The sequence below is a fragment of the Alexandromys fortis genome, unplaced genomic scaffold, assembly GCF_014885135.2.
Source record: "Alexandromys fortis isolate MF-2015 unplaced genomic scaffold, M_Fortis_MF-2015_v1.1 scaffold_0, whole genome shotgun sequence".
NCBI lineage: Eukaryota > Metazoa > Chordata > Mammalia > Rodentia > Cricetidae > Alexandromys > Alexandromys fortis.
Window position 1 is genome coordinate 12,192,208 of NW_026067949.1, and position 25,108 is coordinate 12,217,315.

The window sequence follows — 25,108 nt, forward strand, 5'->3', positions numbered from 1 at the left end:
CTTCCACGCGCAAGCAACAGCAACAGAAAGCTACAACTGGGGAGCTTGAACACACTGTGGCGGGGCCTGACACTGACGCTGGACACTGAAGATCAGACAGCAGGGTAACTGGGAGCATGGAAAAGCACCGCACCCACAGGCCCTCCTCCAGGCTTCTTGCTGGCCAACCTGTTTCCTGTGTGCGATGCTTGGCCTTGCTTGTCAACCCAGGCTTGGGGTCAGACATGTTTAGAGTGGTTTGATTTTTCCTGAGTGTTTGTGGGGACTGATGCGTGTGACGGAATGAGCATGGCACCCGTAGGTTCCTCTGTCTGAATGAGTGGTTCCCAGCTGGTTTGGGAAGGATGAGAAGACCTTGCTGGAGGAGGTATCACTGGGGGGCTGACTTTGAGCCTTGTGCCATTCCGCACCCCTTCTCTCTCCCTCCTCCCTCCCTCCCCCCACCTCATGCTCACGCATCAAGATGCAAGCTCCCAGCTACTGCTCCAGTGCCATGTCTGCCTACCTGCCTACTCCATGCCCTTGACGTAGTGATCACAGATTCTAACCCTCAGATACTGGAAGCCCTAGATAAACTCTTTCTTCTGTAAGATTCCTTGGTCATGATGTCTTATCACAGCAATAGAAAAGTAACTAATATAACCCGTGAAGCTGAGCAAGGGGAGAGATCCACGCTAAGCAAGGGTGGCACCATCCAATGGCCTGAAGAAAGAGAAAGGCAGTGTGGGTACACGCGCAAGTCCCCTCTCCTCCTATACATGCCTACAGCACCTGGCATTGTCCACAGACTTCAGACTCCAGCTCCTCTGGCTTCTCAACATGGACTCAATACCAGGACCTCCCCAGGGAGCTTCTGAGGGTTTCAGCACTGCACTAGAACTGCGGAGGCAGATGGCTTCTTGGGTTGAGTAGCTGCAGTGATATCTGTGTGCCCAGCATACACACAGTCACTATTGGTCCATCTGCCATCCTGTCATATAAACCAACCCTAAATATCCCCTTTTGTAAAATACATATGCATTTTATTAGTCTGCTCTTCTAGAGGACCCTGTCAGATGCAACCTGAGAACCACCAAAGCCCTTCATGAATAGATCTGTGCTTAACTCACAAGTTCCACGTGCCTTTTGCTCTTTTTCAATGTGCTCACGATTAGGGTTTCTCAGAACATTCTAGAATGCCTGAGAACAGTATTTTGTGTAATGATTAACAGCTAGGGGTTTTATTTCGTTGTTAGCTACAAGACTTTGGAACTTTGAAGTTATGCGTGTTGAGGTAAGCTATTACCTTCTAGGGCTCAATGGACTAAGCACACACCCTTTTCGTAAGTGGGGCTCATCTACACTAAACCTGAGTGATGCCAAGTCTGGGTCTCACTGAATTGATCTCCTGATGTCTGATTCCTTGTTGAAATAGGGAACATTGACACACTTCTGTTTTGGATTAAATGGTTGTTAGGAGACCAGCACTCCTCTCTTGGAGCTCAGGTAGATTTCAGGAGCCAATCCATAGCAGAGCGCCACAGCTTGCACACTGTCAAGTGATACAGCCTGAGCCTGTGAGAGACGTTAGACATGGATAGAAATAGCTGGGAAATGCTGGCTGTCCCGAGGAAGAGCCGGGAAGATCGTCCCTCTGTGACTGTTTAACTTGATGGAACACACGTGCAAAGATCACTATGCGGGCTTAGAGTCACTCAGGACAGTGTGGCTGACTCTGGTGCTGAAGCAGAATTCCTTTGCTGATAACCTGGGTCATCTCCACAGTCCTCTCACAATGGGGAGAAGCAGGCGGTGACTGTCCATCATTTTCCCAGCCCACCCTGGATTCTATCAAATGTGATAAAACTCCTTTGCCACCAATATTTCTGAATTCTGAGACTTGCAGCAGAGGCTTAGTCAAGGCAACAGAGGGAACCATTTGAAATGACCTACTGTGCCGGGAATTTAGAGACTGGAGTTCTTTAAAAGGATGAATGGAATTAGATTTTACTTTTTTCATTAAAAATTATATGATACTTATGTATTCATTCATTTATTTATTTAGTGTTTATCTGTGTTCAGGTATGGTGGTCAAGGACAACATGAGGGAGCCAACACTCTCCTTCTACCTTGGGGGTCCTTATGAGGATCAAACTTGTATCTTCAGGCTTGGTAGCAGGTCCCTTTCTCTGCTTAACCATGATGCAGACCCAGATTTTTCTTAAAGGAATAGAGTCCTAATTTAAGATCAACCTTCTCGTATGAGTCCAAGTGAATTTTCCTGTACAATCAAAGGCGTTCGCTGCTGCTGACCCAAAACAGTGGGCAATCTTCCAATAAAAGCATCTACTTCAGAGGTGATGGAAACTTAAACAAGAAAACAAACAAAACCAGCAACAGCCTTATCTTCTCATAGTCCTTAGTTTTAGTGAAGTCTGTGGGATCCAAACACAAGCCAGTGACTGCTCCTGAGGGAGCAGCTGAGACAGTTTGGAGAGAATCTGCTTGTAAGGGAACAAGAAACACAAGCCCCAATGACCACACACAACTAGACCATTTTTACTTCAGAAAGATGAAGCTGGATTTTCCCAGAGAGAGAGAGNGAGAGAGAGAGAGAGAGAGAGAGAGAGAGAGAGAGAGAGAGAGAGAGAGAGAGAGAGAAAGGAGAGAGAGAGAGGTGTTTGTGTGCAGGTATATGCATGCACGGACTTGCATGAGGCCCAAGGAGAACACCAGTTGCCTTTTGTCACTCTCTGCCTTATTCTATTCAACAGAGTTTCACATGATTGCAGTCCCAAGAATCCTCCTGCCTGGCTTTTTATACTGTGCCAGAGATCTGAACACAGGTCCTCACGCTTGCATAGCAAGTATTCTAAACAACTGAACCATCTCCCTAGCCCGGACAGATGGCTTTTTTATTTGAACTCCAGCGCTGCTTCTCACTAGCCTTCCAGCCTGCGAAGGCCCTACTCTGCAAAACTGGATCTGGCAGTATCTAATTCCTTAAACTCAATCTCTTTTTATTTATACACACACATTCCAATAGCTCTGTTGCCCCAGCTAACCCTGACAGATGTGTTTCCCACTCTGAGGCCTTCTTTATTATCTCTTCTCAGCCTCGCCTGAACAGTGGACTCTCCACAGCTGTCTGAAACACAGATGCCTGGACGCCTGCTTCTAGATAGCCCAGTTGGGTGAACTGTGGCTGTGGGTTAGGGAATTAAGGTTTCAAAGACTCCCTAGCTCATTCTCAAGTACAAGCACCTTTGAGAAATATTGCCTAGAATTTTAAAATCTGACCAAGAACTGGGCTAAAACGCGTTATCCCATTTCTTAATTAGTCAGTCTCTGCAGTGAGCCTCGCCTTGACTCGTCTCTACAGCTGGGTCACAGTGTGCCAGGTACGACTTTCCCCCACTGCTGTACTAGAAAAGCTCCTTAGTTCACCCTGTGTGGACGATGCTACTTTATATTGACACTAATTCTTATCTTCCACAAGAAAAGCACGCTTTTCTATTTCGTTTCAGAGTCTGATGACAATGCTTTGATGTTGGCAAGTGGCTAGTTAACTTACATTGTCAGCTTCAGTCACAAGGGAAGTGGGACAGAGACAGTGGCTGCTCCACACAGCATTCGTTCTAAGAGCCAGAACAGTCCAAGGAAGGAATAAATCACCCTTGAAGAACGTCTTCCCTGGTGACTCTTTGGGTGTCATGGAGCCTGGTCTAGCGCTATATTTGCACATGAGCAAAATGATACACACACACACGAGGTTATCCATTAAAGCCTGGTTTGTGTAAGAAAAGAGTGGAAGCCAGCTAAGCGTCTGCCATCAGGGACAGGATAAAGAATTATAGTACATCCTAAAGTGGTTTGCTATGCACTCATAAAAATGAATGGGCCAGTTCCTCCTGCTCGGATATGGAAAGATCTCGCTGTGCACCACAGCCGGCTTGGATCCATTCTCGAGGATGTTTTGCTAGTGCCTCTTCCTAATGTTGCAGTCAGTCAGAGAGGTCTTGCTTGGCTTGAAGCCAGCTACACTGGGAGTTATCCCTGGGGAATTTGCACCTCACAAAAGCAGGTTGTTAAACATTGACTAGGATACCGCTAGAGAGAACTCTAAACCCCACTGTCAGGAGACTAAAACCAAGTGTAGTATGTCTACAGATGCGTAAGGTGGGGGAAGTTATGTGTGCTGAGAAACATGCGAGGGCTGGGGGTGGAGCTCAGCGGGGGAGCATTCTCTTAGTATTCATGAGGACCTGGGTTTGGCTCCTAGCACTGTAAAAACAAACACACACCCAGCACCGATTTCTCAATATTTAAACATAAATCAGCATATAACCTAGAAATTCCATTCACAGATATGTAATCATGAGAATCACAAGCATGTAGTCACGCGGAAAATGGTCCACAAGTGCTTATATCAACATCATCCATAACAGCACAGGATGAAAATGCCCATCAGTGGATGAAGAAGTAACTAGGCTGTAACACATGCCTGCTAGAATAGCAGTCCTCCCTAGAAAGGAATGAAGTGTCAGATGAATAAGCCAGACATGGAAAGACAAATACTACAAGCTCTCACTTGCGCATTGAAGCCAAGTTTATCTTGAAGACACAGAGACTAGAGCACTGTTTACCAAAGCCGGGGAAGGGTTTGGAGGAGGCAGGGATGGCAACAAGTGGGCCCCGTGGAATAGAGGACCAGCACCCAATATTCCCTTGCATGGGAGGAAGGCTAGAGTTGACAACAGTTGGTTAAATATTGCAAGAGAGCTAGTAAGAAGGATTTTAAATGTTCTCAACACAAAGCAAGGACATGTGTCTGAGGTGATACATATGCTAATTGCCCTCATCTGATTGTTACGCATTGTAGCCACATCTCGAAATGTCACGCCGTACTGCATAAAATGCATAATTACTACATGTTAATTAGAATACATTAATAAAAATGAGTGAGGTATTGACGAACGCTCCAATTTGAATGACCCCCAAAAACACGTTAAGAACTGGGTGTGGTGTGTGACCATCTACAAACCCAGGATGAGGCAATCCAGCTGTGAATTCAAACCCTGGGCTGCAGAGTGAGCCTGTATCCTGGTGGTTTTGTTTGTGTTCTTGTTGTTGTTATTGATGAGAAAAGTTCTGGTCATGCAACCCTGGCTGGCCTGGACTTCTCTATGTATATCATCAAGCTTGCCTCGAAGAGATCTGTCTGCCTCTGACACCCCGCTGCTGGCCAACATGATCAGGAAGAATTTATTTAAAAGAAACTAAATAAAACCAAACCATCAGCAGCAACACACACACACACACACACACACACACACACACACAAGTTAACCAAGAAGCAGTCCACTTGAAGGAGAGCATGGGGTGAAGAATGTAGACACTAATGGCCACCCGTCATAGTGCTCCGTCTGCACAATGAAGCATACTAGGCAGGTCCATGGGGAAAGCCTGCAGGGGCGAACCGAAGGGGGGAGGAGGGATGAACAGGAAGTCATTACTCAACAGGCAATTTTGGCTTCTGTAGTTTCATTTCCAGGATGATAAAAATGTTTTGATAAGAAGAGAGAGGGGCGGGACAGTGTTATGTAAGCACCGAAGGCCACTGAACTGTACAATCTAGAATATTGCATAAACTTTATCTCAGTTAACAAAGCAAACCCCCAAGCTTCAGGCAGGCTATGAACAGACACTGATAAAGCCTCTGGAGAATAACAGGTACCTGAAAGATGAGGGGAGGGCATCTTCCTTTCCTATACAACTTTTTATATATCCAAATCTTTAGCCATGCGTACAAAAGGGGATATAAAGGTTTATTAAGATCACACCTCTTCTATAAAACCCAAGGCAGATGGGTAAAGAATAAGGTAATTGGGCTGGATAGATGGGTCAGGGGGTAAAGGGGTTTGTAACCCAAGCCCAAGGACCAAAGTTTTGATCCCTAGCTCCCATGTAAAAAGTCGGGCACTGAAGTATACAGCCATAACTCCAGTCCTGGGGACTGGCAGACTCAAAGGGCTTACTGGTCAGCCTGTCTAGCTTAATTGGTGGGATTCAGGGCTATAATGTGGAGAGGTAGTTCAACCTCTGGACCCCACACCTACACACATCTGTAGATAGCTGTTCACGTGCATGGCACACACTCAGGAATGAACTCACTTAGGAACTGTAAGCTGAGGCACTACTCCACAGACTCTCACTGGTTGGCCCTCTATCCAGTAAGGTGGGAGCATCTTTGGGTGGGCGGATTGACACCACCCTGTGAGTAGAGGATGCCACAAAATTTCAAGGATGATTTGGTGGCAGATTCATCTGGGTTGACCCAGGAGGCATCCAACTGTCCTTGGGTGGGCCTGGCACTTCTCTGTGGAACATTTTCCCTCTGTAAGATGGGAGATGGTCAGACCTGCTTCTAAAACTAGCATGACAACAGAAGGGGAATGCCATATGCATGTCGTCCATCGCTTGGCACTCACTCAGCAATGTGAAGATCCTCTCCTGGGTCAGGGGGTGGGGCTGGGAGACTGCCTGAGTGGGAGGCGCTGCCTGATGCCTTAGGGTGGTTTGTTTGGCTGACCAAGTGCTAACAAACACGCTGCAGCTGGACCTTCTGATCTCTCCATTTCTTCCAGTTTTACAAAGTCTGACTGTATCATTGAGTGGAGAGCGAATAAAACGGAAAAAGAATTAGACTCCTAGGGGTCACTAAAGCTGTGATTTATGGAGGGCTCGTCATGGGCCTCGTATTTTAAAGGCATTATTTCCAGCTCCTACAATAGCTCCGGAGACAATACCTTCCAGTGCTCATTTCTGGGTGCTCAGAGTCTTGATGCCAGGTACTGCTGGTAAGTGCTGGAGCAAGGGCTTGAACCCAGTTCTGCCTAGTAGTCTCCTGTGTCACACTCTGGCTTACAAACCACCCAAGCCGAGACTGCTAGTTTATATGGCCTTAGAACTTCCAGAGGATCCAGATGACAGCTGGAAGAGGCCCACATGTACACATATGACTGACTCTGCCCTCACATGAAAAGGATCCCCCACTCCTGTGTTCCTGCCTCTCTGACAGCAAGCTCACCACCTCCTGTGACAGCCCATTCCATTTTTAGATGACTCTAATTACTAAGGAGACTCATAAGGTGCTGTTTGCCAAGCACGTTCACCTGCTATTTTCATTACAACTTCCTATGCCCAGGTGAGGCCATCATTATGAACCCCATTACCTCCAGGACGGGCAATAAGGCCTCTAACACCATGGCCAAGCCAAGTCTCAAGCACTAGCAATGCAGATGGAGCCAGGAAAAAGGCAGCTCATCTCACCTTCAAATGAGTCTACGACAGGTGATTATCTCTTCTGAGGGAAGATTATTCTGGATGGGATGTATTGTCACTCGGGACAGAGGTATAGAATAGACTGCAGAAGTTTAAAATAATCAGAGTCATGCGTGTCTGCAGCAGTGGAGGTGGATTTCCACTTCCTCCTGGTTTTCAGCCTCTCTGGCAGTTTTTCTGTGAAGGACAGTCAGCCCTAGACGATTAGGCATGTGCTCATACCGCCAGCTTCCTGCACAGTGAACTTCCTGTCGGATCTAACAACCACTAACGGAGATTAAACGTGGAAAGGGCTGAGGGAGGGGGAACCCAAGGTCTCCCAAACATGTGAGCCGCTCATCTGATTCTCCTCAGGGGGATGGAGCTCTGTCTCTGTGATTGCGTGAACCACGGGGAACTAAAGGATGCCGGGTCAGAGGAGTGACGGGGCTCTCCTGGGATCTCAGGTGGCAAACAGGGTTGAGAATCTTAGCTTTAATGAAGACAACAGAAATCACATAATTAACACGCACTGTTAACACCTCATTAGTCTCCCAGGGCTTAAGTTAGGCTAAAAATAACCAACACATTTTGTTTAAATAAGGCTCTGCTTCAGGTGTCCACAAAGTCCTCCTTGGCCGCAGCAGATCAAGAACATTCTCTAAGATTTACTTCACAAGCTTCCGGGAGGCACCGTCTTCGGTCCAAGGAAAGGATTATTAAAAATGGGTGTGGAAGCACGGAGAGGAAATGAGTGTTTTATCACCAGTCTTTGTGGCTCGGAGTTGGAAGTCTTATGCAGCTCGGTTTCCCAGGCCACATGTCTGAAAGCAGAATTGCTCCTCCAGTGATTCTGCTGCAACCAAGGATGCCAGTCATAAGAGAAGCTGGGGAGAGGCGGTTTTGTCCCGTACATTCTCATCTTTTTTGGGTGCGATTCTCAGCCCTGGATCTGTTTCTGCACTCATTTTCTTTCTCTTCCAACTTTGGCTTGTGATCAAGAAAATTATAAGGAAGCAGAGCCATGCTTCTAGATTTTGAAGTTTGGGTATTAGAGGGTCTGAGACCTTTGAGACCTCTGAGCCACTAAAGAAGTCATATTTCCTGCTGGGCAGGTCAGGCTTCAGGAGAAGCCTTGGAGGATGAGGGGGCACATGAGGCAGGGCATAGCCTCTATTTGACCCAGGCCAAAGCCCCCAGCCTATACTTACAAAACCAAAGCGACATAAGACCAAGGAAGCCCCTGCTAGCCAGAATCTTGAAGCACAAGAAAAAGACAACTAAAGATGGCTACTTAGAAGAGCTAAGTGTGAAGTGACTGTGGTCAAAGAAAATTCATCAAGACACCCGTCCTCTGGCTATTCCTTTCTCTTTGCCCCTTTAACGCACACGTGGCCATTTGGTAGGTGCCAAAGGCTTGGTTTACACCTCCTGCAGCTCCTCTGTTGACGCCCTAACTCACAAATGAAGGGATTTGGTGGTGAAAGCTGTGAGAAGTGAGCCCTCCCCACCATGATATGCGTCCTTGGAAGAAGAGGGAGACAAGGTCAGTCATTCGATGACTCAGAAAATGGTAGCTGTACATCAGAAGGGCTTGTGGTGGCATCTTGATCTTGGACGCAGGTTTCCAGAACTTTGAGAAATGAACTATTATTTCTTAGACTGTGTGGTCTGTAGCCTTGTCCTATAATGGGTTGACCTAAGACGTCACCTCAGCACACACTTCCAAACCATATGCTAATAGTTTTGGAAAAACTGTGTCTAGGTGTCCACACGTTATGATTGGGAAGCCTTTTGTATTTCTTGGAAAACTAAGACCATTGCTTTGTTGGGAGTGTTGGATGACGGTCCAGACTTCTGTGTCTGAGCTAAGAGAGAAATGCAATGCTGGGTTTTTTTTGGGGGGGGGGTTGTTTTTTAATTTCTTGTTCTTGCAAATAGAGACGCCATCTAGTCCCATGGGGGCTCAGCAGCAAAACCCTGTGCTTCAACACTGGCTGTGCTGGTCAAGGGAAGTCCCAGCTTAACTGTGTGTCACTGACCACTGCACGGTCCTACAAAGTCACAGCCAGCTCTGAAGGGAATTTCCCAAGTAGCCCTCAACCAAAAGCATTGCGTTCATGCCCAAACCACAGCAGACAGGATGTTTCCACTCTTGAGCTGAGGACTGTGGCTTGTTCAGAGCAGGGCCATTCATTGACCGTATGGCTCTACGGGAGGAAAGAAGAAGGAATCCTTCTGCAAGCACACTGAAGGGTGTTTACACAGACCTGTCCAATAGCCTAGCAAAGGTTAAAAAAAAAAGAAAATATTGTTGGTGAGAATCTTCTTTGACTGAATTCAGAAAACTTAGATTGAATGAATAAGTGTGTTTATATGGGGGTGGGTGGGGTGTGGAGGAATGGGTGGGCGGGTGATAGATGAACCGCTATTATGGGCAGGGAGAACACAATGTGCTCAGGTGTTTTGTATATGGCTAAGAACAAGAGGAAGTCTGTGAATGCTGAAGAAGCAGGATGACAATGGATGAGAAGGTCCAGACAGAAACATCTCCTGTACCTGGGCCTCGCCAAGACTTTCCTCAATTTGTATAGAACAGAAACACACACAATTTGACTTCACTGTGGCTGGTGGTGGTAGTTGGAGTTTGGGGCCTTTCTGTTCTTGGGTAATTGTCAGTGCATTAATTCTGTGGGATAAGCTTGCCTACCCCAACTAACCTTGTGTCTTTATAAGCTCCTATAGGAGGAGGGCCCACTTGTTCGTCCTGGCCACTCCGCTAGCTTAACCCCAAAATAACCACACAGAAACTGTATTAATTAAAACATGGCTTGGCCCATTAGCTCTAACTTCTTATTGGCTAACTCTTATACTAAATTAACCCATTTCTATTAATCTGTGTATCATCACGTGGCAGTGGCTTACCGGGTAAAATTCCCAGAGTCTGTGTCCGGCGGATCCGTGACATCTCTGACTCTGCTTTCTTCCTCCCAGAATTCAGTTCCATCTTCCCTGCCTACCTAAGTTCTGCCCTATCAACAGGCCAGGACAGTTTCTTTATTAACCAATGAAAGCTGCACATGGACAGAAGGACCTCCCATACCTCGTTCCCAAATTAGACAACTTCAAGAATACATCAAAGGCCTAAAGGTAAACATCGGAACCAGGGTGGCAGCCAATGCTGGCCGCTTACCTAACACTTTCCCTCCTTCATTCTTAGCAAAGGAAACTCCATTTTGTGCTGGGAGCAAAAGAAGTCTTGCCCTGTCAGGCTCTTATTTATGCGGATGCCTTGTGATGAATTTCTGGCCACAAGATGCCGAAATATCTGGGAGCCAGGATGTTACCTTTCTTTTACCCTCCCAGAAATGGAGTGCAGCCTGTGTGCTGCCAACGTGAGCCCTGCCAGCACAACAGGGCCCTCCTGCTGGCTCTAGACTTTGTTTATATGACGACCGACCAAGTGCCTTGAAACTTCTTGCCATAATTTCCATTATTTTCAGCCAAAAGCGTTCCTGGCAGGCATTCTTGGGTTGACCCTATTGTAAACTGCAGTCTGGGATCTGGTGCCCAGAGTGGGTAGAAGAAAAAGCCTTCTTTATTGAATATTGCCGTTATAAAGGCCAGTTCCTCCCAGAATAAGAAAAATTGTATTCTTTTGGGCCTCAGATCCTGGCTAGAATCACATTTTTTAAATCAAACCACAGAGTGGGAAGCCCGGAGGTTTAAAAAATTTTTTTTAAAAAAAAAGCAGATATGCAGAAACATCTGGACTTCAAGTACTTCTTTCTTCCATCTCTTGGCTGAGCCCTCCTAGCCAATTGAACTAGATTCATCAGGAACTTTCCTTGGGGATTTCTGCCCTAAGCCCTGTGGTAAAATATGAATGAAACGTTATGAAGAAAAGGCAAGGAACTGTCAAGCTCTGCATGATGATGATGATGATGGTGATGATGATGGTGATGATAATGGTGATGATGATGATGGTAATGATGGTGAGGATGATGGTGATGATGATGGTGATGATGGTGATGATGATGATGATGATGATGATGATGGTGATGATGATGATGGTAATGATGGTGAGGATGATGATGATGATAGTGAGGATGATGATGATGGCAACTGCGATGGCAGTGGTGAGAGTGGAAGCCGGGAAGACTTTCTGGCTGCTGTTTGTGAAAGAAACAAGGCTTGGTTTCTTCTCCAGTCAGCTAGCATTTAAGCTTTCAAATGAATGGTTGAATTTATTCGTCATCCCCCGCTGGTCTCATAACAGGAAGCAATTAAAGTGCTCCAAGTGACTCAACAGCCCAGGTGAAAACCAGAGTGCATTAACAAACCATTCCTCCTTGCCCTTTGAGTTCACAAAGCTACCTTCAGTGTGCCTAAGGGCAGTGATGAGGGAATCCCAACAAATGGGAAGGAAGAGACTCTGATCCACAAACTAACAAGACTCAGTTGTGGACTGTCGTCATGGGTGGCCTCCTTTTCAGTGTGGGGCTGATGCTCTCAAGAATTTCAGAGCTGGTTCCTCCCTGAGAACAGGTGTAAAATGGAGAACGGAATCATGTGATCATCAGAGCCTCAGATAAACTAACCATAGAGCATCTCAACAAGACAACACAACAGTCTGGCTGGTCCTTGAGACTCTGCTGATTCTGGTTCACTATTAGGAGTGAATTCCACCCACCCCAACCCGACGTGCACCTGCTGGTTCACAAGCCAATATGGGATCCCATGTTGGATGCACAGAGGACATAGTCTGCAGGCTTGGAAGCCTCTAGGCCATCACACAGAAGACAGAGCAGACAATCCGCTTTCTTTGGGGGTCACTGCCATTCCCCAATCCCTGTGTGATTCCTGTGAATGGGCCTTTAGCACACAACAAAATCCCTGCCGCCGCCTGCCCCCCCTCCCCCGCCATCAACAATACAAACAGCTCCCAGGAGGCTTGGCATGGGGTTGTCAGAAATGGTGGAAGGCATGGAGTTATTTAAATAGAAGACCCTAGAGTTTTTGATCGTGTAAACCAATGAGATAGCCCTTTTTGCTGAAGTTGGCACGAGTTTGCCTTTCTGTCCCTTGCCACTTTAGCAGAGCCAGTTAACACACACACACACACACACACACACACACACACGGTCACAAGGTTTGGGTCTTGAAAAGAGGAAACAGACATCTATATGGAAATTCACCTGTAGGTTGGGGATGGCTCGAGAACTTCAGTTTGGATTCCCCAGAACCCAAACATGTGGGCGTGGCCGTCCACACAGTTATCACTGGGCATCTTCTGAGTTATAGGAGGATTGCTGGGGATTGCTGGCTGCTAGCCTAGCTGCATGTTCAGTGAGATACCCCATCTCAGAAGAAGAAGAAGGAAAGCAAGAGAGCACGAACCCTGCCCCCCCGCCCCCCTCCCCCCGCACCCGGCCTCCAGGTGTGGGCAGTGGGCACTTGCACTCACCAGTTTCAACACCACAGCCCGAGAACTCTCTTTTCACCAAACCAATTTATAAAACAAATTATCTTAAAAGAAAGGAGGTACTGAAATTACCCAGTGTGGTGGTTGCTATGTGTTAAGTGCTTTCTTTTGTTACATACATTAGCTCACTTAATTATGAAGTTCTCTGCTTATGTTGATTAATTTGATTACTGTGCAGTGGGGGGTTTTGTTTTGTTTTGTTTTGTTTTTCATGTGTGGGAACAATGTGGCTTGGAGCACATGAAGGCTGTGTGGGAACTGCCAAGCTGGTTACCTGAGCTCAGGTGGAACTCATACAGACTGAAATGTTCCCAACAAGTCTCTGGCATTTGACGACATGGTCCCCAGGTGATGGCTGTTTGGGAAGGATTAGAAGGTGAGGCGTTGCCTTGTTGGAAGATGTATACCTACTGCCAAGCTCCCTGCCATTATGGGGATGGATTCTTGCCCCCACTGGAACGGAAAGCCCCCATAAACTCTTCCTTCTCTAACTTTCCTTGGTCATCATGTTTTATCAGAGCATCAGTGTTGTTCCTTTGGAAACTACAGCTCCCAGACTCCTCCTGGATTACGAATACCTGCGCACGCAGGTGTGCTCAGGTGCAGGTCATTTCTCCCAGATAACCTTGAGCTTCCCGTTAAAAAGCGAGCTTCCACGAGGTCTCACTCTCTCTTGCCCTTTACCCTTGTGTATCTTGCACACCCGTCCCTTATCGTGTCCCCCTCCCCCCATTAAAGTGCACCCACATGGGAGCCACGTGTCTTGTCTCCTCCTTTTGCGCATGTCTCATATATCCTGTGTTCGTCTACACACCACACCCGCCGTTTTTAAAAGAATAATAATCAGAATGGTAACTAAGACACTGTGTGTTAATGTATGTGTGTGTCCATGCATGTGGGGGTGTACCTATGTATTTGCTGTGTGTGCTGTGTGTACACAGATCTGGGGGTCAGTAGTTAACCTTAGGTATCATTCCTTAGAATGTTACCCACCTTGTGTGTTCGAAACTGGTACCTCCCTGGGACCTAGGGCTCACTGATCTGGTTAGGCTGATTGGCCAGCAAGTCCTGGGCATCTATCTGTCCCTGCTTCCCCAAAGCAGGGATTTCAAGCACATACTATACCATGTTGGCTTTTTTTATGTGGGCTCTGGGACTCAAACTCAGAACCCCATAGTTATTATTGCAAGCATCGTAGTGACTGAGCTGTCTCCCAGTCCTACTCCCAGACTTGAGATCTCCATCAGAGACCTCCAAAGCAGTGAGTTCAGATGATGCCCTTGGGAATTGACTGGGAACTGAGCGAGACAGCCATCCCACCAATGAAATAAGAAGGCTTTTCTCAGCATGGAAAGACACTTTCTCATTGGAAGTCTGATCACAAATTCTGAAAGACTGAATTTTAAGGATCAACGGCACACAATACAGAATTCCATCTGAATCACATGCCTGGAAAAGATTTGAACTTGAGGTCATCTTCAGGCCAGTGAGGCCAGCCTAACATCTGCCTATCTTCCTGTTTGGCTCATGTTTACAAGATGTCCGGCTTTTCACATTTTTCAAGGTATAATTTATAAGCAGTGACATGCATGATCTTTGATACGTAAGCATTCAAAATGTAGAATGGCTCCCCGCCCCCCGCCCTCTCTCACTCTCTCTCTCTGGAAGCCACTATTCTGGTTTCATTGGCTAGGTGGCTTGCTCTCAAGCACCATATAAGTGAAAAAGAGCCAAGCTTCTCAACTGCAGAGCCATCCCTCAGCCCCCTACTAGCCCTTTTAATAGTTTTAGAATATAAAATAATTTGCCTTCTTTCTCATCTCATGTCAGATGCTTTGATTTCTCTCTCTTCCTTTAATCAGCCTTTTTAATCAGTTTCATCAACCTTTACAAATAATCCACTGTGGACTTTTAAAAATATCTATCATGTTTTTCTGTTTGGTTTATATTTCATCTTTCTGTTTGGCTTATTGGTTTATGTTCTGGATTTCCTCTCTCCAGCTGTATACGTGTGATGTTTGCACCTATGTATTTATTTGTTTACTTACGGCTGTTTCTTAATATATAACTTTTCTACTTTTTAAATATAGGCATATGCACTAACATTGTGTATCTTCCCCCTAAGAGCTGTTTTGGGTCCGCCCTGCAGGTTCTGATATGCTGTTTCCATTGTCTCATAGGAACATTTTCTTGTTTCCCTGTGGCTCCTTCCATTTGGTTTCCGTGTATTTGGGGATTTTCTAGACAGCTCATTGATTTCTATTTCACCCTCTTTGCAATTAGGTGATGGTGTGGGAGGTCCTTCTGTCTTTGTGTTGCTTTAATTGGTTAATGGATGAAGAAACTACTTTGGACCTATAGCAGGGCAGAACTTAGGTAGGCAGGAAAGATGGAACTGAATGCTGGGAGGAAGAAGGCAGAGTCAGAGAGATGCCATGGATCTACCACTGGAGACAGACGTGCTAAAACTTTGCTGGTAGGCCACGACCTTGTGGTGATATACAGATTAATAGAAATGGGTTAAATTAATATGTAAGAGTTAGTCAATAGGAAGTTAGAGCTAATGGGCCAAGCAGTAATTTAATTAATACAGTTTCTGTGTGATTATTTCGGATCTAAGCTAGCTGTGGGGCTGCAAAGAATAAGCCGCCTCCTACCAACAAGGTGACACCTCTTAGGCCTTAGTGAGCCTAATGTTTTGGCCTAGCATAGAATCTGTTGTGATGAGGTCACTGTAACCTTGAGAACTGCTTATCTCAAAATTATTTGGAATATATCCAGTTGTGTGGATTGATAACTTATTCAGTCCATCTATGTTCAGGTTGTTTTTCTCATGAACTAATAAAGCTTTATTTAAATTTTTTTATGTTCAATTCAGATTTTGGATTTAGTCCTGTCTTTAGTTTTTATGGGTCTTCAATTAATATATCCTAAGCTTTTATCATTACGTATTTAAGGTTTTGGGTGTTACAATGCCTTTCTAATGACCATGCCTTTTTATCATTGTGTGATGTCTGGTTGTGGCTACAGCAGTGTCTTGGTACTTATTTTGACTGATATTAATCTATTAACACACACAGCCTCCTTACGCACTAAAACTTTCCTTCCTTCCTTTACTGCCAATCAGTCTGTGTCTTTATATTTAGTGTTTCTCTCTAAAACACAGCAAAGAATTGCTTTGTTTTCCAAGCTGAGAATGGGCCACCTGACCACTGCCATTTGAAAGGGGTTCTGGGAAAGCCGGTCTTGCCTTTCCAACTGGATAGAAGAAGGCAGCCAGAAGATGGATAAATATAGCTGCTGGTTTCACAAATGTTTATTAAATAAATATGAAACATGTAAGCTGAAGGCTGTTTCTGTTTTCCCAAGTGGAGTGTTCCACGCAATTATGTTGAAGAAACATGCGCAGAATTAGATATGTGTGTGCTTTCCCATCCCGTACAACTGGCAGAGCCCAGAGATAAAGCATTCACAGGCCGCTCAGAACCATGAGGAACTTAACATGGAGAGATTTTGACCTGGTGTTCCCTGTGAATATTCTACATCTACTGTCCTTCCAGCCAGGAAAGGCCTTTCATTTCTGTTCTCCTATGCACAAGAGTTTCTCTTCTCATGGCCACCATCAGAGGGATCGGCAACAATCTCACAGTATAAAGGGAACTTGCCAGGACATCACATGCACCAACGTGCCAGCCACTCTTCACCCACAGGTGACCACCAAGTGTTGCTTAGCCAGCGCCTGGTGCACAAAGGGCAGTTAATAACTGTTAGTTATTATTTTACCTCTAGTCAGAGGAACAGGGCTTGTTCCCTTCCCGTCTACCTGGTTAGAGAGGAGCCTCTTTCCCTAGATTATCCAGATGTGGTTAGCCCAAATGACAGGTGCCAGGACTGATGTGCAGAGTGTCTGTTCCATTTCTAAGCCTCAGCAGGGGTTCTGGGCAAACTCCATGCAGGCCAGAATCACTTAAAGTTTTTCTCCCGGGTGTCTGAAGTGGGCTGGTTGGGTAAACCGTCACTGCATAGCGCCTGGCCTTGGGGGGAGGTGATCTGAGCTTCCCTGGCTTCCGAGGTTACTGAAACACCACGTGTTAATGAAACTTAGCTCCTAAAGATGCCATTTAGAGCTGACATTCCAGCACAAAAGTACAAAGGTCCTGAGCAGAGTGCTTGCTCTTCTCCGAAAGTTGGAGAGGCGCGTCTCGGTGTTTCTAATCCTGAGCCTCGTTTATTACACATTAACAGCCCAAGGGGTCAGAAATGGTCCGGTGCCACCTCGGCAAAAGCTCCCTGCTGCTGGAGAGAACTGCAGAACCCACGGTGCTTGCCATCTCTTTGTCCCACTTCCTTCATCTCTGCATCAAATATAATGACTGAGAGGCCAGATCTTGGCCTCTTTGCTTGTTTTCTTTTTCTTTTTTTCAACTAAAAAATGACTGTCTTTTAATTTTGCAGCCTAGCAGTAAAGTTGGCTTCTAGGAAGGAAATGAGATCACGATATCCAAGGAAAGGGGATGAGCGTTACAAGGAGAGTAAGAGAAGGCAATTTTCTCCTAGAGCACATAAAAATGAAAGTGAGTCGGGGCTTTGCACTAATCCCAGAAGCCCAGAATGAAGGAATGCTTTCTCGAGTCTTGAAAGAAATAAAATGAGGCTCATGGAAGATAGTGCTGCTTGAAACAGTGGCTAGGAGCTTATGCAAGAATTACTTCAAGGACTGAATGACAAAATAAATGAAAAAGTCAGGAAAGAAGCCAGGATCTGGTAGAGTGGGTGTGGGTGGTGGGAGGCTCTGAGGGTGGCTGGTGGTTATGGGTTGTGGGTGACTGACGGTAGCTGGTGGTTATGGGTGGTGGGAGGCTAAGGGTGGCTGGTAGCTATGGGTGGTGGGAGGCTGAGGGTGGTTGGTGGTTTATGGGTGGTGGGAGGCTGGTAGCTATGGGTGGTGGGTGGCATCTGGTACTCTGTAAGCTCCAGCATAACCATCTGTTTTTAATTAACTACAGTGCTTCTAGGAGCCTCTACCTGAAGTAGATTCATTAAACTCTGGGTGGAGCCCAGATATCAGGTTACTCAACAACTTCCTACCCGCCAGGCCTGGCCCCTGGAGGTGTCAGGGGGCATCTTGTCCCTCTTTCTCTAGTTGTACCATTGCCACCTCTGTTCTCTTCCTAAGACTGGAAACCACAAAGGACAAGGACTTGTGCAGCTTCAAGTCTCTGGCGTGCGACCTGGTGCCTGATGTGGGGCAGGCACCCAGTAACCATTTGTTGCAGAAATTCAGGGGGCTGGGCAAGCAGGCAGCCGCAAGCTGACTTTTCTCATGGTGGGGTTTCTGGGAAAGAGAACCTTCTGTTTCTGGAAAGAGCTTCTTGATAGACAAGAGTTCATGACAGCAAAGGAAATAATAGCCCTGGAGTTGAAGGCACGTGACGTTTCCAGTCCATGTACTGTGTTCAAAGGGTCTTCCTGGGCTGGGGCTCAGGAGGCAGAGTGTTTGCCTAGCATGTAAGATGAAGGCCCATGTTTGATCCCCAAAAACACATTAAAATGGTGGGGCGTGTCTGTAACCCCAGCATTTGGGAGCTAAAGACAGAGGATTGAGAGTTCAAAGACATCTTCTGTTACATAGCAAAATTGAGACTAGCCTGGGAACACATGTGAGCCTGTTTAAAAACAAACATACACTCCTCCTCCTCCTCAGTCACTTGAATACAACAGCCATGCCACTACTGTGGCCATTACTTGACTCCCGAATGTCATTATGAGAGCTAGACCCTGGTTTATTCTTTTGGTTCTCAGGAATTGGGGCTATCCATATCCCATGCCTGTTTCACAGATGCTGAAAAGGAAGTAAAGAGGGTACATGGGTCGGAAATGGCAAGGCTGTGAAGGCACGCTACCCTGCCTGCCCCACACCTGTGTGGCAGCAAGTTCTGGAGAGAGAGTCCCCTTCAGTTGCCAAGTGCCCATGTCTGTCTTAAGCACATCCCGGCATCCAGCAGCAGAAGTCAATAGCCCAGGGAGCCAGGGGAAAAGAAAAGGCCCCTCAATAAAGAGACCATTGTCCACCTCTCCAAACAAGCTCACTGCTTTCTCATTTCTGCTCCCCTGCTGCGTTCTGAAGGTCACTGACTGCGTCTGCACAAGCCAGGGAAGTCACGAAAGGCATACTTGGCAAGGGGAAGGAGCAGTGGGAAAGGATCCCGGAGCTGGGGACAGGAGAAGAAGAAGTGGGGGAGGAGGAGGAAGGAGGAGGAAGAGGAGCTGGGGAAAGAGGAGGAAGTAGAGGAGGAGGAAGGAAGAAGAGGAACAAAGGGAGAAAGAGGAGGAAGAATATGAGGAGGAAGAGAAAAAGAGGAGGAGGAGAAGGCAGCAACTTTACCACAAGGGACAGCCAAGCTGGCTTCTCTTCTCCCAGCCAGTCCAATGACCTTCTTCCCTTTTGCTGACCACTCCCCGGGGCTGGCCTTGCTGAAAAGGAGGTAAATCACAAACAGCCTGCCAGACCGCTCTGGGGAGGCAGCCCACAGGCTCTTCCTCAGGCCCCTAGCTGGGTGCTGCTCCCCACTTCGCCAGAGGGAAAGTGCTCTTGGGAGAGCTTGACAGGTGCGTGCCAAACTGAGCTTAACTTCATTCTTTTAGGAGTGTGTTTTTGAAGAGATGGAGACTGGGCTGGGTCAGTCGGCATTTGTTGGAAAAGGTTCAGTAGTGTTCTTGGGAGAGAAACCCTGTTTAGCCATGGGCCTGGGTGCTCTAGAATGGGGAGAAGGGTTATGGGAAGAGGGGGAGGAAGACAATGGAGAAAAAGCTGCCTGCTCTTGGCCTTCAGTGGCTGGTCCTAGAGGCCTTTGGTACTGTAAATGTCATGGAATGAAGGCTGGTCTTTGGACACTGCGTGGCTTGGGCATTGGAGTTATGAAGGTTGATGATGAGCAGGTACAGTCAAGAGTCTCTTGCTTTGGGAAGTTAAAAGTGCCAGGGTTTTGTCAGCTCTGGCTGACAGCAAATGCTCCTTCTAACGAGCAGCTGAAGAGGTGAAAATACCCAAAGAGAGGAGACCTCATGAACAAGGAGTCCGGGTTTACCTGAGGGTAAGGAAGCATGTTCTTTTTAAAAAGAAAATGTCTTTTAAAACTGTTCGTTCCCAGAAAAAGCCCACAAACACACTGTAGTTGGATTTTGCTCTGGACTTTGAAGGGAGAATTACTGACGCAAAGCGTAAGCACAAGCGTAAGCACAGAACATGCCGAGTGACAGTCTGCCTGCCTCAGGAGAGGATCCTGTCCAGGGAGAGCTAAGGCAGATACACAAGGCTGCCCCCTTACTTCCCACCCATTCCCCAAAGCTTCAATAGCAGTGCCACACGAGCCCACGTTCAAAAGGGGGGGGGGGCGGGATCTCTAGATGTCACTTTTTCAGTATGATACCTCTCCATTTTACTCCTTCTCAAATCTCTCCTGGGTCCCTCATCCTTCCTTGGCTTGCACAGCATCTCCTAGCTAATGGTCTTCACAGCTCCATCAGGAGCCTTTGGCTGGCAGCCATGTACCGCCTTGTGCTGAGAACTTGCTCTGAACGAGAACCCTAGTGGAAAACTGTGGCGTGTGGTTCTGATGGGCTTGAGAGACAGCCACTCATATCCGAGTCCTGCCCTTAGCTCTTCAGTGAATACATAACCTTGGGAGAGCTGCTTACATCTGGGCCTCCGCTTTCCACCCACTGTATCCAGATAAACATTCATCTCATAGGGTGTTTTCCAGGATTCAAAGTGGGGGGCGGGGGGGGGGCTGCGGAGAAAAGTGCTTGCCATGGAAGCACGAGGACCCGGGTTTGATCTCCAGCATGCATGAAAAAGTCAGGCACAATGATGGCCCGGAGGGCTTCCTGGCCTGTCAATCTAACTCAACCAATGATCTCCACACACCATACATGCATGCACAGATGTACACACACCTATACATGCACAAAATTCACATGAGCCGAAGGCTTTTAACAGTACCCCGCCAACGTTTTCAGGTGCTGGCAATTTCAATGTTCTCTTTGAAGCCTGGTAGTAAGCGCCCCCAGAGGCAGGTATGCTGCACCCCCACTTGTAGGTGAGAAAAGGGTTCAGAGAGGAAGCAGGTCCAATGACACTCTGCAGCTCAGCACACTGCTGCTGAGCTTAGAACCAGCAATAGCAGCTAACTTTAGAGCGTCAGTGGCAGTTGAGTTTTAGGTTCATGGGGCGAGTTCCCGAATCCATTCTTATAATCACCATACTAAATTGCCCTTCTGTAACAGCTCTGGAAGAACTCACACCTCATTCATTTTCAATGGCTCCTCTTCAGGACTCTGAAAGCACAGATGACCTTCAACTACCCCCTCGGAGGCATCATTAATCCCTTAGGGCAGGCTTTAAAGTGTGAAAGTATCCCCTTTCTAAGTAACTGCCTGGACCCTCACCGTGGCCTCTGTAGCAGAACTGGCCTAATTTTACATGTAAGGACCAGAGGCTATGGACTGTAGCCCCACGAAGTCACAGTACAGCCATCCTCCATGTCCTTGGGCTAGGTACCCAGACAACCTTAGACAACAGACGAAAAACCCACCCTACATCTGCACTGAACACATACAGACCTTTCTCCTTGTGATGACCATTTACGCAGCGTTGACCGTGGTGGCCACAGTAAGGCACCCAGCCAGGTTTTTAAGTGCACAGGATCATCTGAGCCACTTCTGTGCACACATCTGGCTATCTTATGTAAGGGACTTGGGCATCCATGGAGAGGCATCCTGGAATCGATCACCCACATACCGAGTGAGTCAGCTGTGTTGTGACTGAGGTTGAATTCTGTACCTTTCCAAAATATTTAAACCTTTTCAAAAGCAAAAAAAAAAAAAAAAAACAGTTAAGCTCTTCTGAATTAGGATCTCTTGGGTAAGGCATGGTTGGGGATCTTGGTTTTAGAAACCAGAATCCAGGCTGGGGACTTGGCCCAAGGGGTAAAACAAAGATGGGGAGTTTGGATCCCCGGAAACTATGTAAAGAGATGGATGGGCATGGTGTTCCACCTGTATTCTCTTAAAGACAGGGAGGAGGAGCTAGGGAATCCCCATCTGGCTAGCCAGATGAGCCAGAAGGACAACAACAAGCCTCAGGCTTGGTGAGAGAGAGATTCTGCCTTGATATATAAGGTGAAGAGCAATTGAGGACGATGTCTGATGTCTACCCTTGGCTCCTACACACACACACACAAGCACACACACACACACACACACAGAGAGAGAGAGAGAGAGAGAGAGAGAGAGAGAGAGAGAGAGAGAGAGAGAGAGTCTGATATGCACTCAACACTTCAACACTAAGCTAATCTCCTGGTCTCTTCCAAGTGCCAGGCCCGAGCTTCCAGCATCTGTCCAGATGTCCCCACCACTGCACATAATCTAGCCCACTTCCTCTTGGGCCTGCTACCCACATATAACCACCTCAGCCTCTGGCCACTACTACTCCTCTTCCTCCTTCTGGCCACGGCCACCACACCTGTGCCATTCTCTGTTTGCCAGTTCCACTTAGGAATAGCGTTCACAGTTTCTGCCTTGGCTTCCTGCAATGGCACTCTAACTAGTCCTAAGGGTGTGTCTCTCTGGATCTGGGTCCATCTCTGTCCCTAGACTGTACCCTTTGCTTTTCCCCAGTTCCCTTGGTTTTCAAAGCCCAGACTTCTCATCCTTTCTTATATTAGATTAAAACTTAAACTTTTTGAAACTGATATGTATTTATGGGTTGGACGTGATGTTTTAGATCTGTACGCTAGCCCCACCCCCACCGGGAGATGGACATGGCTTCTTCGGTATTCCCAGCACCATGCTCCAACTTCAGCCTTAGAACTAACTGTGATGGAATGACTTGAGAACCCGCCTGCCTTCACCCTTGTCTTTCTTCAACAGTTAGGCATCCTGATGCCTGCTATGAACCTAGGAGGTGAGAGGCAGTGGGCACAGTCTAGGGATGGACAGACACACAGAAAAAGAGACAGACAGACAGACAAAGGCTGGGGACCAGTTAGGAAACTATGGCAGGAACTCAAAGAAGAAAGAAATCCTGAAGAAACAAAATTGCTACCACCTCAAGCTCCAAGTCAGCTAGCAAGTGGTGGGGGTCAGGGTGCAAACACATCAGAGAGACGTTTGATACCAGCAAAAACCAAGATGGCAGGGACAGTCTCATGCCTGCCTACCAGAAGGACTTGGGGAGAGCCTAGCAGGAGATCAGGCATGGGACTGGGAAGAGCTGCATCTGAAAAGGCAGTGAGATAATTCCCAGTGGGCGCAAGCACACACACACACACACACACACGCACACACACACACGCACACACACGCGCGCGCGCACACACACGCGCACACACACACGTGCACACACACGCACACACACACACACACCTGCTCACACAGGCTCCTAAGGCTCCTATCAACTATTGGCTGTGGAGACAGGACGTGAGAGAACTGTCATTTTGTGTGAGTTTCTGAATGTAGGGGTGTGACACTACTGTGTACACAGCCCATAATGTTGTGCCTGGCACCCAGCAAGCCCAGACAAGCATGGGAGATGGCCCAGGAAGTCCCCGGTGGGGCTGTGGGTTTAGGATATTTCAAGTGACTAAGGCTTGCTTTCCTCCCACGTGTATGGGAACTTTCTGTAGGTGCAGAACCTCAGCCATGCTGGCCTTCCTGCTCTGTGGCCTGCTTCTGGCGGCCCGTGGCTCTGTCACCCAGCCCGTGTCGGATCAGAAGGATTCCAGCTTCGACTTAGCAGAGACCACGCCTGACCTGGCTGAGAAGATAACAGAAACTCATGCCAAAGTGCTGGAGATTTGGATGGAGATGGGACGACGGCGGGAGGCAGATGCCTCGGAGAAGTAAGCAATCTGCCAGGTACAACCCTCAGCCTCGCTGGCGACGGATCAGCCACGGGTCACCGGCCTGGTCCTCTTCCGGCAGCTGTCGCCAGGCTCCAGGCTCGAGGCCTTCTTCGATCTGGAGGGCTTCCCTGCCGAGCCGAATGTCTCAAGCCGCGCCATCCACGTGCATCAGTACGGGGACCTGAGCCAGGGCTGTGAGTCCACAGGTCCTCACTACAACCCGATGTCCGTGCCGCACCCGCAGCACCCAGGCGACTTCGGCAACTTCGTGGTGCGCGACGGCCGCCTCTGGAAGCTCCGCACCGGCCTGACCGCGTCGCTGGCCGGCCCGCACTCGATCCTGGGCCGCGCGGTGGTGGTCCACGCCGGCGAGGATGACATGGGCCAGGGCGGTAATCAGGCCAGCCTGGCGAACGGCAACGCTGGTCGCCGGCTCGCCTGTTGTGTGGTAGGCGCCAGCAACTACGAGGCCTGGGACCGGCAGGCACAAGAGCGCAAGAAGCGGCGGCGGGAGAGCGAGTGCAAAGCCGCCTAAGTGTCACTCCTGGCCGCAGAGCCCAGCCACGTCAAGCAGAGATGCCTCAGCATGCCCCCCCTCTGCCACCGTCGCCTCCATGCATCCCAGACAGATGTCTTCAGACAACCCAGTCGCTTCTGCGAGTCCTACACGCTTCCACTAACCCCTAACACATCTGTATGGCTCCAGATGCCTTCAAGACCACTCCCCACCACCACGCCCTGTCATCTCCATGTTCCCCAGATGTCCCCCAGACACCTTTCCTCTGTGTTCCAGGATACCTCACACCCAGGAGTCCTTTCATGCCCTAGGCACTTCCACAGAGGAGAGCTCCTTCGTGCCCCAGATACCTCCATATGATGGAGGTTCCCCTCCATGCTGGACAGGCTACCTTAAGGGCCCCTCTGTGTCCCGACAATCACACATGCCCCTACAATCCCATTTGAAACAGTCTTTGAGGCTGTTTGTTCCCAGAGAATCTCCACCACCCCCGCCGAGATGGAACTTGCTCACACACTCTCGGCAATGAGGACCTCCCAGCCAGCACCTTTGAGAACACCCCCCTAGGTCTACCGAAATACCCCCACCCCACTTCTCCTTGCTGTTCTTTTCTTTCCTATCCCCTAACACAAGAAACTCCTTTCTTCCGTAGGGGCCTCTTCTTTCTTTTTCTTTTGTTCCTCCTAGGTGCTGAGAACACCGTGTCTCACGCACACCTAGGGTTCCATGTCTCAGTTCACCTCCTGCAGTGGCTCCGGTTCTGTTTTCAGCTATTTCCCATATGGTGCCTGCACCCCGCCGAGAGCAGCTCCTGCTAGGGTATTTGGCAACCTTTGTGTTGCACATTAAAAAAAAACACAGCAATTCAGTCCTTCATCGGCTTCCGGTACTTTTTTGAGA

At 47.9% G+C, this 25,108-nt stretch overlaps 1 protein-coding gene across 1 annotated transcript; it reads left to right on the top strand.

Annotated features, from left to right (window-relative positions):
- The first annotated feature begins 19,105 nt into the window (after positions 1-19,105).
- Sod3 (superoxide dismutase 3) lies at positions 19,106-25,108 on the top strand. The gene is given in 2 exon segments (XM_050150209.1): positions 19,106-19,396; positions 23,473-25,108. A coding segment is annotated over 1 exon segment (738 nt). The 5' UTR covers positions 19,106-19,396; positions 23,473-23,488; the 3' UTR covers positions 24,227-25,108.